We start from the raw sequence: 19,038 nt of genomic DNA on the forward strand, positions 1-19,038 counted from the left end.
ACATCGGTGTTGTGAACCACCAACACATTAAGAGTGTAATGGATTTATCAGCCATCTGTTAAAGCCAGCTACCCATAGGCTATTGGCGTTCATGTTTTGACTTATGCTGTTAGTATTGGATTATGGCTTCTACTGAATTAGAGACTTAAAGTAATAAATTCAAAGTTGCATTGTGTAAGCTGAGATGCAGGAAATACTGCAGCTTACTGGATCACTTCAAAGTTATTGATTTAAGATGCTATAGTAGTATCCATTTTTCTTACTACTTGTAAGACAGAATAATGTAGTAGGTCTAAAACTTCTTATGTTGTTCTTCTATGGGTCCTTCTTCCCCTTGCAGAAATAATAAAGAAGCAGGGACTATTTGACTAATGAAGGTACTAAAATTAATTTTCTATGTGATAAAGTTAATTAGTGTTTGAATATTTGTATTGTCCTGTATGGTGCTGATAGCCATGGCTACTGAACTTTTCCTGTCTCTTGGAAAATCCCCACTTGTGTTACTGTTACACAGGTGTGTTACAAGAGAGTATTCTACAATATTTTAAAATACTTACAAGTTGGTTTTGGAGACAGCGACTTCTAATTTACTGAAGCAATAGGCTCTTGCTATGTGCTGAGTTATCATTTTACTCCTAGCTGCCTCTTCCCTTTTTTCTTCCGTCTTTTTTAATAAAAGCTCGTGTAACATGCATAACAGATGACTAGTGTAAAAAGACGAGTACAGCATTGTTTAGTTATCTAGTAATTTCCAGCTTGTTTTGCTTGAAGGTACTGGTTTCTTGCTACCTGTCTCTGACTCTTCTGGTTTGCCATGTATTACTATAGGCCTGTGGCATTCATTCTTTATAACCCATCCATAATTAATTGTTTACCCAACACCAACCCATTAAAAATTTTACAGTTATTGGAGCACATATCCATGGAGGGAATCACATTTTTGCCTTCTAGAAAAATTCTTAATATGATACTCCTTTTGGATTTTCTGATTTGTTAGTATGTCATAATATTAAAATAATTAGTAAGAAATGTGTGTTTTGTATACTTATTTGTCTAATGAGGTATAAATTCCCTGAAGACTGTTGTTCACTGGCTTCATAAAACCCAGACTTGTCTTGTGTATACAAGTAATAGCTTGAGCCTGATGTAGTTAACATGCTTGTAACTTCATGGCACTTTAAGTAAGTTTATATAAAGTCACTGATTCAGCAACCTGTCTCCATAAAGAAGAGAACATAAGCTAGTGTTTAAAGTCTTTGTTTTGACACAGGATTAATTCCCAGATTTGAACTTGTATGTAGCCCAACAGACTGATCAGTTTAATTTAAATGAGATATTTGAATCAAAAGATTGGAGTTCAGAGTTCTGGTGTATAGCCATTGGTTGAAAATGTGCCTGATGAAGTTTTAGCTTCCAGTATTTTTTTAAAAGAAAATTAAAATCTGCGATCAATTTGCAAGTGAGAAAATATTGGTCTGGTCTAAATATGAACTTGAAATGAAAACTTGTTCTCTGGCACAGAATCATAGTACATTGGGTGGTTAGAGGAACATACTTTGTGTAGCTGGGCTCTCCAAACAGTAGAAGGGCAACAGGAACTGAATTTAACTGGAAAAAATATGAAGAAATATTGTAGTTGAGTTAGGTATATAAGGTATAAAAGTGCAATCACATATAGGTTAATAGTGGGTGGAGTAAAAATAAAACCCCTCTCATTGAATTTTTTAGCTATCCAGATGCTTGAAAATACTTTGTTCTTCATTCCAGCCCATCTGTTATTTCTTATTATAACTGACATCACCACAGCTACCACAACTGTTAAAGAATTGCTGTATAAAACTGGCAAAACTTACTTATAAAACCAGCAAAACTTAGCACTTATTACACAGTTTTATGGAAAGAAAACTGCAGGAATCAAACTTTATAGTTTGTTGAAAGATTTTTCCTTTTTTTGTATAATAGTACTGTAACAGAGGCAATGCCAGTTATGACGCACAGTATGAACTGTTCAGCTATACACATAGGTATATATACAAATTTTTCTTTGGGTGTTTTGTAAGAATGTTGCTTGATCTGAGAAGTTAAATGCAGAGAATTCTAGAATCCGTCTATTTAAACATAACCTCATTTAAAAAAATGTTTTTAAGAAAAAATTGCATTTGTTTTTATCACTAAATTGCCACTGGATTGTTAAGAGATTGCAGTACAAAATATTACCCTTCTTAAAGGTCTTTCGAAGAGGTAATTTTAATGTGTGTAGCTTAGCTATAAAATATGAATGTGATTGTGTTTCTTTTACCTTAAGTAGGATTCTGATCGTGCAGAAGACATAGATGTGCCAAATATTATGTCCGGCATATACTGTGATTCATGACTGGGCTTTCTAGTGAGTTCGTTTCAAATGGTATTTACTGTATGATATTAAGCACATGCCTGTATTGGCAGTTCTCCTAATTTTATTGCATGCCACTTATTTGCTTTTTCAAAAAGCCTACTTCTTATAGTCATATGGCTTTGTAAAGGTTTCAACTTTCTTCAGAATAACACTTAAAATATTCCTACCATCATGATTTTAAGAGAAAGACTTAAAAGTGGAAATTCTAACTGCGTAAGAACAAGAAGGCAAGTAACTCCCCCGCTAGTATTTAAAATAAAATACTTGCTTTTAAACAAATAAAATGGTGTGTTTTTGCTAACCTGCAATTTCTCTGTGCCTGTTCATGTTGTGACAGAGGAGACTATAACTCTATCAGGTTCTGAACTCAATCTTGGAGTTGGGTGTTGAGCAGTAGGCTGGAGTTTATGGATGTATCGTGACACTTGCTCAGCCCATGGAAGTGATGGATGTCCTGTTTGAAAAACAGTTACTACAAACAGTCGAAGGCTGTTGATTTTGAAGGTCTTTATGCTCTTAACATGAAAGACATTTTTTGCATACAAGGACCAGCAGGTGGAACATTTATGTTAAGCGATGGTGATGAGAGACAGCTAGCAATACAAAGTGCCAGAGATGCTTTTAAAGAGCAGTTTTGCTCTTTACTAGACATGGTGAAGGGACATTAAGTATTATTAAAAGTAATACTGTACGTACTTTTATCTGCCTGAAATGGTGGTGAATTTTGAAGTTTGTAGGAACATCACTGTCAAACTGTGAGGAGAAAGAGAAGGAAATTAGAGTTGAGTGTTTTTAAAAGTTATGTAATTATTTAGCCCTTTTAGAATAAATCTGTGGTAAAGAGACATCATGGTTAGTCTTGTTAGCTTTTGTAGTCTGTGGGTATACGAATTTTCCTCTTGTACTGTCTAATACTAGCTTTTATGAAGCCAATAGTTAAGAATTAGCTTTATCTAAAACAATAAACTTACTAGAGTTTATATTTTATCAGTATAGCACCTTGCATCTCTATTGTTGGAAGCAGAGATGCTGGGGGCCTCTTCAGCTTGCCTGGAGTGAAATGCACTCTAACCACTGTCTTGAAGAGAAGAGAAAGGTATAGGTGAAGGATAAACTTCTGAGGCCCTCCAGACCCTATATTCACGATGCCGTAGCTGCTACCTTTTGGTATAGCCATTGAGCCTTTGGAAGCTGCTGTATGCCAGTGAGGGAGTCTGGCCTTGAAACAGATTTTAGACTTCAGGTGAAGAAGGTGCAAATAGAGAGATGTACTTCTTGATGTACCTCTAAGAGGGAATGAAGCATGGAGATGTTTTAGGTGTGTCACAGTTGCTCTTAATGTCTGTCTTACCGCTAACACTGGTACTGTCATAAGTTAAATCTCAATGTCATTTCTCTTGTTTCTTATTATTTGGAGCTCAGACTTAGGGGCTGCACTCTTATTTAAAGTAATCAGGTTTTCTTATCAGTCCTCACATTAATTTTCAATTCAGATAATGCCACTAAGTGTCTTAGATATGGAACTGTGATAATAAGAAATGCAGTGTGGAAGTTAGGAACTTTTCCTTGAATATATTATACTTTGGAGCTCTTTACTTTTTTTTTGCCTAAAGCAAGATCATATATTTCTGGAGGCCTGTGTAGTCCCTCTGAATATTCTGGTTTTATTCTACTTCGTGACAAATACTAATTTTAACTTAAATCTGCATTTTGTGTAGCTGGCTAATTTTTCATAAAACCTTCACTGCTTCTGAAATAGTTTTGATTTTATATCTCAAAACCAGGAAACTAAGTTGGTTAATCCTTCAGATACAAATTAATTTTATATGTAATTTGTAGCATGAGCTTAGATTGCCTGTCTAGCCTGCCTGTACCAGTATGTGTGTTCCCTTCCTGAGGGAACCAGAAGATGGTCTCGTGCATAGAAGACTGTCCCTCTGCATGCATTCTTAAATCTTAACATGTTAAGATTCCCTTACGTTTAAACGTTCAAGCTATTATACTAACCTTGTTTAAACGAAGCAAGTTGTTTTGGTTTTTTTTTTTAATGTGATATGGTAGCTTTTAGGGCCCTCCTGTCTGAGTTGTGCTGCTTGGCTCACCCTCCCAAGCCTTGTTGTGCTGCCCTGCAGGTGGCAGTAGTGGCCTGGCAGAAAAGACCCTTGACCCAAACCTTTGAGTAGTGTTTAACTTGGCAGTAAAAGTAAAAAAAAATTCTATTGCTCTTTCTTTTTATTTTCATTTTGTTGTTTGGAAGATGCTCCTTTTTATTTGGTCGCTGCGTGGTGTTTGGCCTTTTAGGCAAAGAATCTCTTTCAAAGAGAAAACTACACAAGCTAAAGACTTTTCTTGTGCAGTATGGCACTAGTTTGCTGTTTTGCTGTGTGGTGTCACCTTGTAAAGGTGCTAGTGAAGATGTCTTCAGCTCAAGTAGAGAGTGAAAGTACTATATAAGACCTGGACGCTGGAGAATCCTTCAGGCATTCAGAATGGTAACACTGGCCAGATTCAGGTTTTATTCAGTTCTCTCAGTGGATTTCAGTGCTTATAAGAGGGGATAGGTATTGACCCGTTGCTTCTAGTTACAACTTCTCTTTTTTAACCGCTTTTACACTGCTTATCAATATGAAATCATGTTTCATTTCCTTCTTCCTCTTACATGTATTTCATAACTTTTAAAATGAGATTTGTGTCTGGTATTCTGTTAAGATCAGCAGTCCTAAACTATCACACAAATGGAAAAGATGACGAATGCTTTTCTGTAAAGCAAGAGCATAAATTATTTACCACTTAATGATAGTCAGTATACTTACATATTAAACAATTATAATTGAACACTATATTTACATGTCTGCATGCCCTCTGCAGAGTGTGCAAAAGTGTGTTAGATGGTGTAAATAGCTTTAAAAGACTTCTAGTTTCTGAGAGCAAACTGTTGTCATGTGTAATGGCAGAATGGGGAAGTCTTGCACATAAAAGTATTACTTTTGATATGAAGTTGAGCAAAGTTTTTTTTTTTTAAATGAGGAAGGGGTTTTCAAAGGAGCCTGAGGGTGCTTCACAGATATCCAAAGCCATATAAAAATCAGTGGTAGCTGGCACTGAGTCACACCAGGTATACTTTAAATATTCAGCTGAAGGTCTAATTTTGGAGTGTGTGTTTAATGAAAGTAAGAAGGACTTTTGACTTTTACTCCCATTAGTTCATGTTAGAAAATTCTTATAGTTTATTATTCCTAGTCTCATCTTCCTTCAGCATTTTGTCAAATACTTCACACAGTTACAGCTAAAATGACATTGAAATGGTAGTGAAACTTAGAACAATTTCAGTTTTCAAAAGCACTAAACCAAAAAGTGCTATTGTAGTTATGCTTTTGCATATAATTACTTCAGAAGACGATAAAACAAGGAGAGAATTGGATTCAAAATGCTTGAGCACAATTCAGAAATTAGTTTCCTAATTTAGTAGTTTATAAATAATACATTATCAATAAGGGACTGAAAGCAGTATTGCAGAGCTACCTTGTTTTCCAAAGTGATCAGTATGAGTAATATCAGTTAAGACAACTTCTGAAATTGAGGTAGAAGTTTATGTGCTATTGTAAATATAAATAAAGCTGTAAATGGTGTCAATAACCAGACCTTGTCTTAAGCCCAAGGCTTAGCTTGTGTCATTTAGGTAAAACTCAGAATTACAGATTCAACTTCTAAGTCGAGTGATCAATTTGGTGTTATATAACTGGAAACATGAAAAGCATTTTAATTTCTTCAAGAATTATGTTGTGAGCAATTTGTTTAGTAAGAGAAGACCTATAAAAAGCACATGCCATTATTATTACCCAGAATCCAATAAAAGATAATTTGAAAAACTATTACCATATGTGTGTAGGAGTTGCTTTGTACTGTAAAGTTATTTTAGATACCAGAATAATTTGTTTCATACTTTGAGTTCCTCACTGTTAAGTGTCCCCTTAGATTTGCTATTACTTTGACTATTGTGTGATATACAGTAAAAAAAGAGTTTACAATAAGAGAAATTTAACAAGTAATTGAAATTCCAGATTGTGTGCAAAATGTGCCAAATGAAGTAATGGTATTTGCAGGGATATTGTATGAGTGCAGTAGCTGTGGGGAAACTACAATAAAACTGTTAAATATGCCCCCCCTCCCCCTGCTGTCTTTAACCAATGTTATAAAAGCTTGAGAAAATAAAGCAATCTTGACTGGCTGACTAACATTCCAACAGAGAAATTAATGTATTATAAATCATATGTTATAACTTCTTACCCATATTTTTTATTGTTTCTATTGATGTACAAATTCATGGACAGCTTTAACAAGGACAGATTACTGAAAAAGGCTTTTTCTATGTATATATTTCTTGTCAAACAATCTTCTTAGGACGCAGCAGAACTGAAGCAAAGGAAAAGTGTCATTTGTAATGCTGCTTTCTTAAACTAATGCTTTTGTTTCTGAGCTAGTGCAGACTTAAAGGACGTCACGACTGCAGGAAAGTTGGTTGAAATGAGCTTATTTTAAGATGGAGTTTTTGAATGTGCATTCTTTAATGCTGACAAACTCAGAGGTTAAGAAAAATGTAATTTACGTAGGAAAATCACCTCATTGATTTCAGCTGATTTTGTTTGATAGATTGATTACATGCAGATGACTGCCAACTTAAATGTACATAGGAAGGACTGTATTTGCAAACCTTTTGAATGTATTATACATTAGTAGTCTATCATCAAAGATTTATTGCTAACAGTGTAGCTATATTTCTTCATGCCCTTTTGATTTACATTCAGATGTCCTCCTGGATCTTTCCTTCTTAGCTGAACAGATTCATAGCCTCAGGAAAGAAATTTTAAGATGGTTCAAAGCCATTGTTGGAGAATCTTAGAAATTACCTTGTTTTCAGGTGTCTGTTTTCTTTCTCCAGTTGTGGAACAAGCTCGTAATGCAGTTTCTCTTGTCTCTTTCTGTTTTTAGTAACTTAATTATTTGCTGTAACTAAATAGCAAAGTGTAGGGTAGTGTATTTGGTAGCATGGTAGCATCTGCTTCAAATATGCCTTTTTTAAAGACTTTGCTGTGCCCACGGCCAGTATGGCAAAGTTCTTTGCAAACACTTGGTAGGCATTAAGCAAAGTCCTGCATGTTAGGTGTTACTTGTATGCCTTAACCAAGACCCTCTTATGGTCTGAGTATTCACAATAGTCCGTCTCCTTCTGTTGTTCGTGTACAGATCTCAGGGTTAGCCCAATGTATTTGCTCCATGTGCAATCCAGAATTCTATAAATGTAGCACAGAAGTCTATTGTACAAGGGCTTTTTGGACACAAGAAAACTAGGATGAGCTGTTCTGCATGCAATTCCAACAACAGACCCAGTCCTGTGCAAGGAAACCAACTACAGTTAGCAACAAATATTCAAGCAACCAGAGAAACCAGGACTCATGCATAGTTCTGCTTCCTCTCACGTTGAACTGAGAGTTTATAATTTGTCAGAAATAATGGATGCAAACCCCAAGTTTACAGGTTACAAATAGGCTATCACAGTCATAGGATGGCTGCTAATACAGGTATTGGATATGTAAATTGAAAATCAGTACTAAGTCTTCTATTTAAAGTATTTGATGGGGACACTTGGCACCTCCAGCCTTATGGTGCTCAAAACAATAGCTTCTTATTACAGTTTGCTTAGTTTTTGCAGTGAATGTTAATATATGTTAAAAACTGTGGTGGTAGCTGGAAGCTTTTCTGTGACAACAGGAACAGTATTCCCAAAAGAGAAGACTGTTTCTGTTTAACCTGAGCTTATATAATGGATATGGGGAATGGTGTGTTTTGAGCCCTATTATGTGTTCTGTTCCAGCACGCACTTCAGAATTTGCATGTTCCACCTGCAGCAAGGGACTAACTGGGGATACATGCTGTCCAAAAAAAACCCCAACCAGTTTCCATACATTCATAGTTCAACCAGAAGATCTTTTTCATTCACTGAGTAAAAATTACTTTTTGTAGGAAGAGGAAGTTCAAACTTACCTGCAGCAACTATTTATTTGTATGGTGCCCAGTGGGGTCTTCATTTCTGTATGCAGTTATAATGTAACTGTACAGAGTTCAGATGATCTCAGTTACAACATAGTTTTGCCAGAATATTTGGTTGCAGTTGTGAAGCCAACACTGGGCTTGTGGCATTAGTGTTCTGTAAAAGGGCATTTTGGGCTATCCAATTGGACAATCGGTTATCAAAATTAATCTGTGATTGCCTTCATAATTACCATTACCCTGGAAAATTTTGGAATTGGGTTTCCTATCTGTGTGTATGGGAACCATGCTACAAGACAACATAGGAAACCAGAGAGAATTAAATTTTTTTGATATAGCTACCTGCTTTTCAATGAGGATTGTACTAGAGGAGGGCTTGAAAGGTATCAGTTAAAAGAATTTTTGTTAATTCTTCCTGAATTGTAGCTTGAATACTTATGTAAATGAAATGTTTGACATTGGTTTAATTAGTGGGATAGTGCATTAGGCTTTTTTTTTCAAAATTAAGTTTTATATCTGAGAATTAGATTTTATCTATCTTTGCTTTATGACAGTTGTATTTGACACAAAAGGGCATGTCTGCTATAAGATACTCTAAGTATGGAAGAAGAGCAAATTATTGGCATGAATGTGTCACTTCATGATTATGAAAATAAATACAAGCTTTTAATTGAGTGAGCATTTTAAAAAATAAAATGAAAGTTACCTTTCTCCTAACTTTTGCTGTTAAACTTCTATGCTAGTCTGTCTTTATTGTTCAGTTCCTCTTCTGTTTAGGATTAACCTTCAAGTTAAGCAAAATGTTGGCAATACTCCCTGTTGCTTCATAATTTGTTAAATACTTTCCTAAATCTTGCATTTGCATGGTACATGATCAGATAAGCAACATGAGTGAGATTTTTGTAGGAGCAGGTTCAGTGAAGTACTGTTCCCTTGGGAAAAGAGAGACTATAGTGTAGCTACTAAAACACTCATTTGTATTGATCCAGAGCCAGTGTAAGGGGCATCTTCTGGATCTGTGTGTCTTCCCTTCAGAGAGATACTGCAGGGAAGAGCCAGCCAGGGTTTGAAGCCAGCTGAATAGAAGCAGTAGCAGGCAAAGAATGGGTTGGGGGTGCTACTGATGCCATTGAAGTCCTGCTGCTGTCTTCACTGTGAATATGTTCCATCCGTTAGTGATTTCTTCTTCTAAGGCATCCCTTCCCTTGCTTGATGCTCCATTTAGCTAATTGCTCTTCCTGCATACCAACCTGAATGTCCATACTTCAAAAAACTTAAGTAACAATTTGTGTATAAAAACGGCTATAACTGTACTGCATACTCAGCTTGTTTATTCTGATATTTTCCTTTACCTGTCTTGGTTATCCAGATTCTGAGACACTTGGGTTATATTTTAGTGATCTGTCTAGCACAGGTTGGTCCTTAGGTTTGATTGCAATAAGTGGGAGTAATACTAATAAACACATCTGAATTGAAGAATCAATATTGTTACTTTCTGTTGGTCAAAGACTCTTATTAAAAACAGGAAGTTCTGGTATATTTATAAATGGAACAGTAGAAGCAGCATAAATTCAATGTTATTGCTTCTGTGATTCTTCCCAATTTCTTAATTACCCTTATTTTTTTAAATGCAGAGACTTGAAGGGTGTTATAGTCACTCTGAGTGACAACGGGCATCTTCAGTGTTCTTACCTTGGGACTGATCCCTCACTCTTCCAGGCTCCTAAAGTTGATTCTAGGGAAATAAATTATGAAGAATTTGATGCTGAAATGAAAGAGCTTCAGAAAATCATCAAGGAGGCCACACAAACACAAGGTATACTTCTCCCTTTTCTATAGTTATACGAACTTTTAAACACCTGACATACCTTTTAGCACTTTAAAATATTCTGTTTTTTCATATTTAAACCCTAATTACATTTCTGTAGGAAATGTAATATTTAATAAAGTTTAGCCTTTAATTAAAAATGTACAAACAAGACTCTAGACTGTAAGGCCCTTGGATACAGACTTTTTCTTTGTATTTTCATAATGCCTGTTGGAGCTTCCAAGATATTTGTCAGGTTGCAGATAATCCTCACTAATACAAGGGTTCAGAGAAAAAAAACTGAGGGTGCACGTACTACCCAAAGGCATAAAAACAAGTGTTTTCATAGCAACAATCTGATATACTTAAGCTTCAGAGAGAGCAAAAATATTTCTAAATGTCTTCTTAAGTAGTTCAATTAACAAAAGATTACTTTTGTTAAAGCAACTTTTCTGTTGCTTTAACTTCTTTCGAAAACAATTGTATTTGAAGAACATAGTGAGAGATCTCAAAACCCCAAAAATTGATCATGATAAATTCCGGAATTCACATACACTGCTGATAACTTGCATTTATTTTGTTCAAGTAAGGGCACATAATTTCTGCAGAGATCTTTCAAAGTTTGTTTTCATAACTGAGTTTTTAAACAGTGTTTCTGACTTGCACAGGGAATTGGAAGCATGTGATTTTACAGGAAACTATGGAAAAATCTTAGACAAATAGAAAGAATGAATTAAAATCTTTTCCTGATGATAGTTAGCATGTTCTTAAAACACATTAAAGAAATAGTCATGGCTTTCTGTGTGAAAAAGTTGAACAGTTGAAATCTCTTGAAAATCAGAAATTATTTATTGGCAGTCGTGAGTTTGATTCTACAACTCAATGATTTCTTTTTTGTAATTGCATGTAACTTTGTCCGTTATTGTGATAGACTAATACTTGTTTTTTTAATTTTACAAATCTAGTAATTGGTTATTTAAGCATACAGATGTGGGAAAATTCCATTGATTTTCTAATAACTGTCACGGTATGATTGACAAGTTTACTGTGAATACTCTTGATCTTTTCCCCATTCTGTTCTCTTTTTTTCTTCCTCAATTTTTCTAACATGATCTAAGATGTTGGTGGTTAAAAAGAGTAACGCACTGCTTTCATTGTGGAGAGATGCTCTAATGTTGTGTTTGGCTTTAAATGGACGTAAAACTTGTGAGAACCTTTTTTACAATGAAACATTTTACTTACGAAGAATGCCTTTCAGTTTCAGATGTTTTGGCTTTAATTTTGGCTTTTTTTCTTAGAGCTTTAGCTAAGTCTTAAAATAACTGCTAATCATGTCTGGTTGAATACAAAACACTTTTGAACACTGGGTCACCATTAAGTTACTCCTAAGCATGATCTTTAAAATGAGCCATTGACTTCTCTGTCTTTTGGATTTGCATTTGTGCAGTAAGAGCTTGTGTTGTTTTGAAAATATCTACCCTTATATGGAAATAATTTATCTTTGTTTCATTTTGACTTCCAAACATGGAAGGTATTTAGAATTAGGTCATCATATTAAAAAACCTCCCACAACTTAGCATAGTTATTTCCATAAATGTCTTCTATTTCTGTCCAGTGCTGACCATTAAACTGTTGAACTTAAGCTGTTTTATACATTTTGAAGCATAAGGATTTACATTATAAACTATTGAAACATTTTGAGATCTTAACTGTTATACTAACTGAAATCTAATGTTACTTGCATCAGTCTGGATGACATAAGTGATGAAACATAGGTGTTTTGACTTAGGTTAATAGTAACAAAAACCTGATACTTACATGTAGACTTTGGTTGTGATCTCAGTCCTATTTCTAATTGAGAAGTGACTGTCTGACAGAAGTTGCATTGTAGATTGATTGAAGAAGCAGCCTAAAGAGAAGTGGTTAAGAAGGGGTAGGAAAGGGAGGTATTTTCTCATCTGTACAAGTGGAATGGATTGTGCTGAGCTAAGTGTAATTGGCAGAACCACTTGTGTGCGATTGTGGCAGTATGAAACAGGCCTAGGCTTCTTTGGCGGGTGGTATTGGAGGAACGTGCTTTGGTTTTGCTTTTTTAACTTGTAGTAAAGGGAGGCATTTTTCTCTGAGTACAAGAAAATTAAAACTTATTTTCTGTCTTCATCAAAATCTTTTCCCTTGACCCTCTTGTTAGAAAGAGATAATGTGCTGCCTACTACTTCTGGGTCATTTTCAGGACCCTATGTGTAATAAAATTCTTGTAGCTTCCTGAATGTGCTCATGCTCTTAATTATTCAATTTAACATACTCATTCCCCCTTTATGTTAAGTCTTTACTGTTTGTTACTTTAGAAACTATGCATTTCCTATTTGAGTTTTTCCAATACATTTAGTATTAAGAAATGAAAGTGCTTTTCAGAAAAAAGCAAATACCTTAAAGCTGGACTTCTGGACTGTTAAGAGCAGATGATGTAATTCTCTCACCGTATTTAAGTGCGTAGCTTTTAATCCTTAACTTTTTTTACGTATGTGAATCTACATAAGATTTTATGTCATGGGTATAAATGAGTTTGTAGCATTCTTTGCCTTGTTGACAGTCCTGGAAATCATCAGGTAGTGTAACTAAGCCCCATATAATGTTCTGTACATAAAACTTTCATACACCTTCTGCAGAGGAATTTCTAAAATCTATTTTAATCTTACACTACTGGGCACAGCATCTTTCTGTCTAACATATTCATTATCCAATTATTTAGACGAAAGTGCCATGAGGTGCGTGGTGTGTATTTTGGAGATAGTTGGTTGTTATAGGTGTATCAGTATATGCATGTGAAGACAAAAGTTTAAGAATTCCTTAGATCTCTGAAGATCATGGATAGTAGGTGCAAAATCTTGTTAGAGAATGCATCTAAATCCTTCTCCGTACATAAATTGGAAATCCACGATGAGATCCAGGTTTAGGTTGTCTGTAGAAACCTTACAAAACTGGTAAGTTTCTTTGGTCAAAAATGATACGGATTTTTATTTTTTTCCTTTACACTAGTAGGTGTAATGATGTAAGTCTGAAACTTGATGCTGTTGGAATTGTATTATTTTTAGAAAGGTAGCTGCATGTTTGTTAAAGCAGGCTGATTTACTACTTTTTTCTTTCAGATATTTTGCCCAAATTCGAAAAACACAGAGATCTAACTGTCACAGCAGAAGTCTCGCCTGATTTGGATGCAGAATCTGTATGTACCTATATAAAGAGGAAATTACTCTGAAAACACTGATTTCATACGCGAGTAAATAATGGTTGATCATGGGTAGTGATTATTACGTATTTATGTTTGTGGGACTGAGCTTCTGCATAACGCCCAGTTTTCCATAAACTAAAACTCACTTTTGTTAATGATTTTAACTGGAATTATTAAAATTATTTAGTGTCTTCTGTCAGGGGACCCTCAGATTCTTGGCTAAGCAAACATAAGTGAATGAGAACTTAGGATGTGGAATAACTTTTTAGTGGTGAGCCGTTAATAATATGAAAACAATTGAAAGTGTCACTGTGTGGATCTTTTAAAGATAGAATACACTCCAAGATGTATTGTAAGAAATAATCTTTCTTTGGCATCATTCAATATTCTCTGGTGTTGCAGCCTAATTAGTTTATTCATCTTGTATACATATGTAGTATATAAAAATGAATTGAAATTTAGATTCAGGAGAACTTATATTGTCTCTTAAAAACTTTCACTTTAACATTTGGGTACATACTCATTGCACTAGAACACCTGTAATTAGTAATTTCTGGCCACTAATTTCTGCAAAACTGATTTTCAGGATTACTGTTTAAAAAATACACAAGGAGCTGCTTTTTAATACTTAATAGTAAAATAGTATTAATTATATTAAATTCATAATTGTATTAATATATACACTATTTATATTTGATATATTTATTTAAACTCTGTTACTATTACTGTTGGTACCTTTACTACTATTACTCTTTGGTAAAGGGACCTCTTTATAATGTGTGCTAGTGTCTTAGCACTTGTCTGTCTTAAGGGACAGTGTAACATAGTCTTGGCAATCATCTGCTCACAACACTTAGAGCTGTTAGGTCCCTAGCATGCTCTAATGCTGCTGTGCTCATTCACTCAACGTTCTAGTTGCAAATGGTCTGTTTTATGTGTAAGTAACTCAATATATCAGTTAAACCACAGCCTTGAATCTTTATTTCCCGAGGCTGTCCATATATCTTAGTTTCCTGTGGTAGGCTTTCCTGGGGGTTCCTTCAGTAGCAATCTAGAAAGGAAAAATCTGATAAGATACTTCAAGGGGACTGATCAGTACAGCAAATGTGGGAACAATTTTAGGGCTTCTGCAGTGATCTTGGAAACTACAGGCTTGCAGAGAGTACTTCCGCACTTGTGAAAAGTTTTAAATTGTGTGGTAAAAGCAAAGAGGATAGAGTTGTGCTAAAATGGATTAGAAGAGCAAGTGGAGGACCATTCTGGTTATTTAACACCACCTCCTGTGCATAGCCTCTGATCCAGGAAGTCTAGCTGATTTCTGAAAGCTGAATATGGTAAGGATCAATCTCCTTGCACCCCTGCACCCCAATGGCTCCCCTGCTGTTACTTCAGGATCAACCATTTGTCATGAGACAGTGGGCATGGCGAGCCAGTATGAAAGTCGCTATGTTTTTTTTAACTGAAAAAGATACACAGTGTACAAATGGAAGTCATATTTCTAGAACCTAGAGAGCCTTCCAACTTCCTGACTTCTTAGGAACTTTGCAGATGTGGACCCTGGGATGAAAAGGAGGGTGGGTAGCAGACATCAGATAGTTCTTAATTTACTCTCTTATCATGAGAAGGTGTAAGTTCAAGTCAGTAATCTGGTATTATACCAGAAGTGAAGTGTTTCTTTAAAATAGTTTAAACAAAGAGGAACATTTTCTTAAACTGGAGGGACTGACATGTTGTAACATGAAATATAAGCATAAAATATTAAAATAGACTGCAAAGTCAAGATGACTTTTGAATTAGATGGAATTGCCTATTGAAATAGAAATTAGGAGGAGTACCAAGATGCCTGCTATAATTTTCTTTTGAAGTTCAAAATAAATTTCTGATTATAAGACAGTGTGTGATGATTTTATAGTACATACTATAGTGTGTATATAATATATTGGCAGATTGGAAGTCACTTTTCCCTACTGAATAACAGAAGGTGTTTCCAGAATTTAAGTAAATACACAGTGGAAAGTAGTGTGCCAAACAAAACAGTTTCAAATATTCATATATACATCAGAGTGTATTAGTTTCTTATATACACAACTTTCATGACCTTTTGCTATCCTTTTTGCAGGCGATTTCAAACAGAGGCTTTACATTTTCAGAAGGAACTCAGAAATTTATTTTGTGTATTTTAATCTGTCATCGGAATGATAAGTCCTTTACCATTAATTCCCTGTTTACCAAGTTGATGGTATGAAAGTAATATTGCATTCATTGTGTTCACTCATTCATGCGTCATACTGAATTTACTCTGTTTTCATCTTTTTCTTCACAGCAAGCCATTGACAGTGAGATAAAAGCAGAGGCAGTACCGTCAGTCACAGTAAAGGTACTGTACCTAAGTCAAATGGTAGCATTCAAAAAGTAGTGGCAAATTTTAACAAACCTGTCACTTTCTGTGTATTTCACTTAGATCATGAAAATGAGTAAAATTTGAAATGCAATATATAGTTAATTCTTTTTTCCTTAGTATGACAAGGTGTTGTTCTAGCAAGCCTGCTGAAGTCAGAAAGTGACTTAAGTTTTATTTTTTCTAGGCTTATCAAGAAGCAGACACAAAAACATTACTAGGATGGAATGAACTTGTTTTCGAAGTTATAAGAATAATTTTTTCCAACACCTTTCAAAGGGAATAGATGTTTGGTTACTTGACATGTAAAGTTTGTTATCTTCAGCTGCCTTTTTAGATGGTAATGAACAAAACTAGACTTTCTCTTGTAAAAAGACTTTCACAGCTTTTGCTAGTGATAAAAAATGTTAGGAAAATCTAATTTGAAAATTGACATCATTACACTCCATGAGAGTTGCTGTCTGTAACTGTAAAGAAAGTGTGTGTGCGTGCACATGCATGTCGGTGCAAGTGTAGTTTCTTCTCATTATTGCCTAAAAAGGTTCATGGTTTTAATTACTGAGTTTGAGAGGATCTTCTAGGAATATCAGTGGAGACTGATTTTTGAGAACCTTGCACGTTCTCTCTGTCTTGAGTGACAAGTTCAGAGGGTAACTGGACTATTTATTGAACCAGTTCCCTTACAGTAGTGTGGTTTAGTTGTACTTGGTCCAACATCTTTCTCTGCATTTTTAAATGCTAAAATGATACAGGGCAAAATTCTAATCCTGATGAAGTTTGTGACAATTTTGCTCAAAGAAGTTCAGATAAACAGCATTGGACTTTGAATCAGGCTGTTTGTGAATATAAGGGTACCTTAAAATATGTAATGTAAATTTAAATTACCTCCGGAAACATGTGAGTTGATCAGCTTTTAGTTTACATTGAAACCAATATATTGTATAAGTGAGGTATTACAGAGGAAAATATTGTGTTTATAATTGCCAAATTCGATTTCTGGAGAGCGGTTATGATTTCAGTATTGGGAACACACGTAACTCCCATTTTCTCCCTCATTTGCTCATTATTGCTATTTTAAGGCCAATGGCAAACTGTTTAAAATGAGCATGGATGGGTTTATATATTTGATAAGCTTTTTAATGGGGAGACTTTATAATTCCCCACTCTGTTTTCTGGTTTATGCATCTTGTACCTTTGAATGAAACAAATAGTAAATGTAGGAGTTATCATGCATTCAGTTTTTTCTAGAATATTTTTCCTGTGATTTTCATTTAACTGGTCTTCATATGTCTCCATTCTAACTGTTGGGAAAAGTCTTTCTACTTAATGAATTCAACTCTTTAACATATGCAAAGTTATAAGCGTTGGTTCTTATGAAAGTAAGCAATAATTATACATTATGGTTGCATGTTATTACTCCTGTCAGACTAATGTGAACTTAACCACTAATTTTGGACAAGTTGAAAACAATTTTGATAGAATTTAAAATTAAATATTTCCTTGAATTGCACAACTGCAACCAATGTATATGTATATCTAGCATGTTTTCTGCAAAGTAGGTAATGTTACTAATGAATATTATTTGGCCATTATAATGGTTGTTGTACCCAAAAGATCTGCAGGCGATGCACTGTGCTCTAAAAAAACTTCCAGATTATGTGACACTTATTTTTTATATATTATAAATGTAATTTTAAAATGCACTGATGACAGGCCTGTTAGAAAAGTTTTGATAAAAATTGATACTCTTGAGAAAAGTTTCTGTATAAGAGGATTCTACACTTCTGACTCCTATATGCAACAAAAAGCTAAGCATAATTGAGAAATGCACTGACGTAGCATTTGCCAGCAACTTCAAATGTCACTTCTTGATTACAAATTACGAAGTGTGCAGTTTCATGTCTGCATGTTTTTAGCTCATTTAATTGGCATAACATCTGTGAGGCTATTGATTTCATCTTCGTTGTTCACGTTATTGAGATTCTGGCTTCAGAAAATGGGGCAAAGCTTACCTGATACATGTGCGGAGGTAGATATGATCAATCCTTGCTAGCTTTAATAGCGATGGATGATCTGAGGGCCTCTTTGCAGCCTGAATGTATTGTTAAAACAAGATAAATGTTGATGTTAATTCTGTTGAAGTAGTCAAATTTCCTAACACTTGAGTTATTTTATAACTAATAATATTTTCCTAAACTGATTTAATGTGGCTGTAGTGAGCTCCTTGGTAGACCAGCAATGCAAAGCAGATGATACAATAGATAGCAGATATGGTCTGTGTATATGCAGACCACATTCAGATCTCAGTCATCACTATACTTTTGTTTTAGATCTGAGTTAAGGACATTCTTTTGATATCCATTGGTTTTGCAGAGAAATAACTGCCTACAACAGAAGCAAGCAGGGCCACTCCAGGTTTATGGTTAGGTCAGCTCTCATAACCTAAAGTTGTAGTTGTGATGGGTGTCCTGTATATTGAATATTAGAATTTGTTTGCTATAAAAAATAAAATATACTTTGAGTCTGCAGTTATTCGGAAGACCATGCATTGCTCTTTGCAGTTAAAGGAAATAATTTCTTCGGTCAGCTTTGCTTTTATTCTTTTTTTTTTTTACTTTAGTCACCTAAAAGAGGCAATATTTTATTTTTATTTACATTAGAAAAAATGCACATGACACTTGCAAAATATTAACATTTTAATTAACACCTTAGCATTAGTTTGTGTTGAGTGAAAATTACAAAGAATATGAGAAATCTTCTCAGTTTTCTGTAGCCTTTCAAGTTACTGTGTCCCATTACTGGCTGTAAGAAAATAAGAATTGTAAAAGGAAACTACTGGTTTTGAAGTTGAAATCTGAAGTTCTTAAACATTGTTGCTGAATTTTCTTTGCAGGTTTTTCATATCTTTTTGCTGGTTATGTTTTTGTTTTCTGCTATACAGATATTAATTTGTTGCTTCCTTTAAATACTTTTGTATGTTGATTTAGATAACAATACAGAGCAGAGTGACTGCGCAGAAACCAAACCTGGCTGTATGTGTACAAGCTCCATTAGCAGTGACCTGTGACCAGTTCATCTTTCATGATTTAGGTAAATTATTATAGTACCATTACAGCTATTGTATCACACGACTTTTTCTGAGGATGTTTGAAAGGTAT

At 34.7% G+C, this 19,038-nt stretch overlaps 1 protein-coding gene across 1 annotated transcript in view; it reads left to right on the forward strand.

The window, feature by feature from the left end:
* Window positions 1-19,038, forward strand: part of BBS9 (Bardet-Biedl syndrome 9) — a gene marked incomplete at both ends in the record, with an annotated part of 309,474 nt that overhangs the window by 49,942 nt on the left and 240,494 nt on the right. The window contains 4 exons of the mRNA XM_081996969.1: window positions 10,078-10,259; window positions 13,400-13,476; window positions 15,806-15,859; window positions 18,868-18,970. Of these exons, the coding sequence (XP_081853095.1) occupies window positions 10,078-10,259; window positions 13,400-13,476; window positions 15,806-15,859; window positions 18,868-18,970 (416 nt within the window). The remainder of the gene's footprint in view (window positions 1-10,077; window positions 10,260-13,399; window positions 13,477-15,805; window positions 15,860-18,867; window positions 18,971-19,038) is intronic.

This window comes from Phaethon aethereus (genome assembly GCF_964289735.1).
Source record: "Phaethon aethereus genome assembly, chromosome: 2".
NCBI classification, from domain to species: Eukaryota; Metazoa; Chordata; class Aves; order Phaethontiformes; family Phaethontidae; genus Phaethon; species Phaethon aethereus.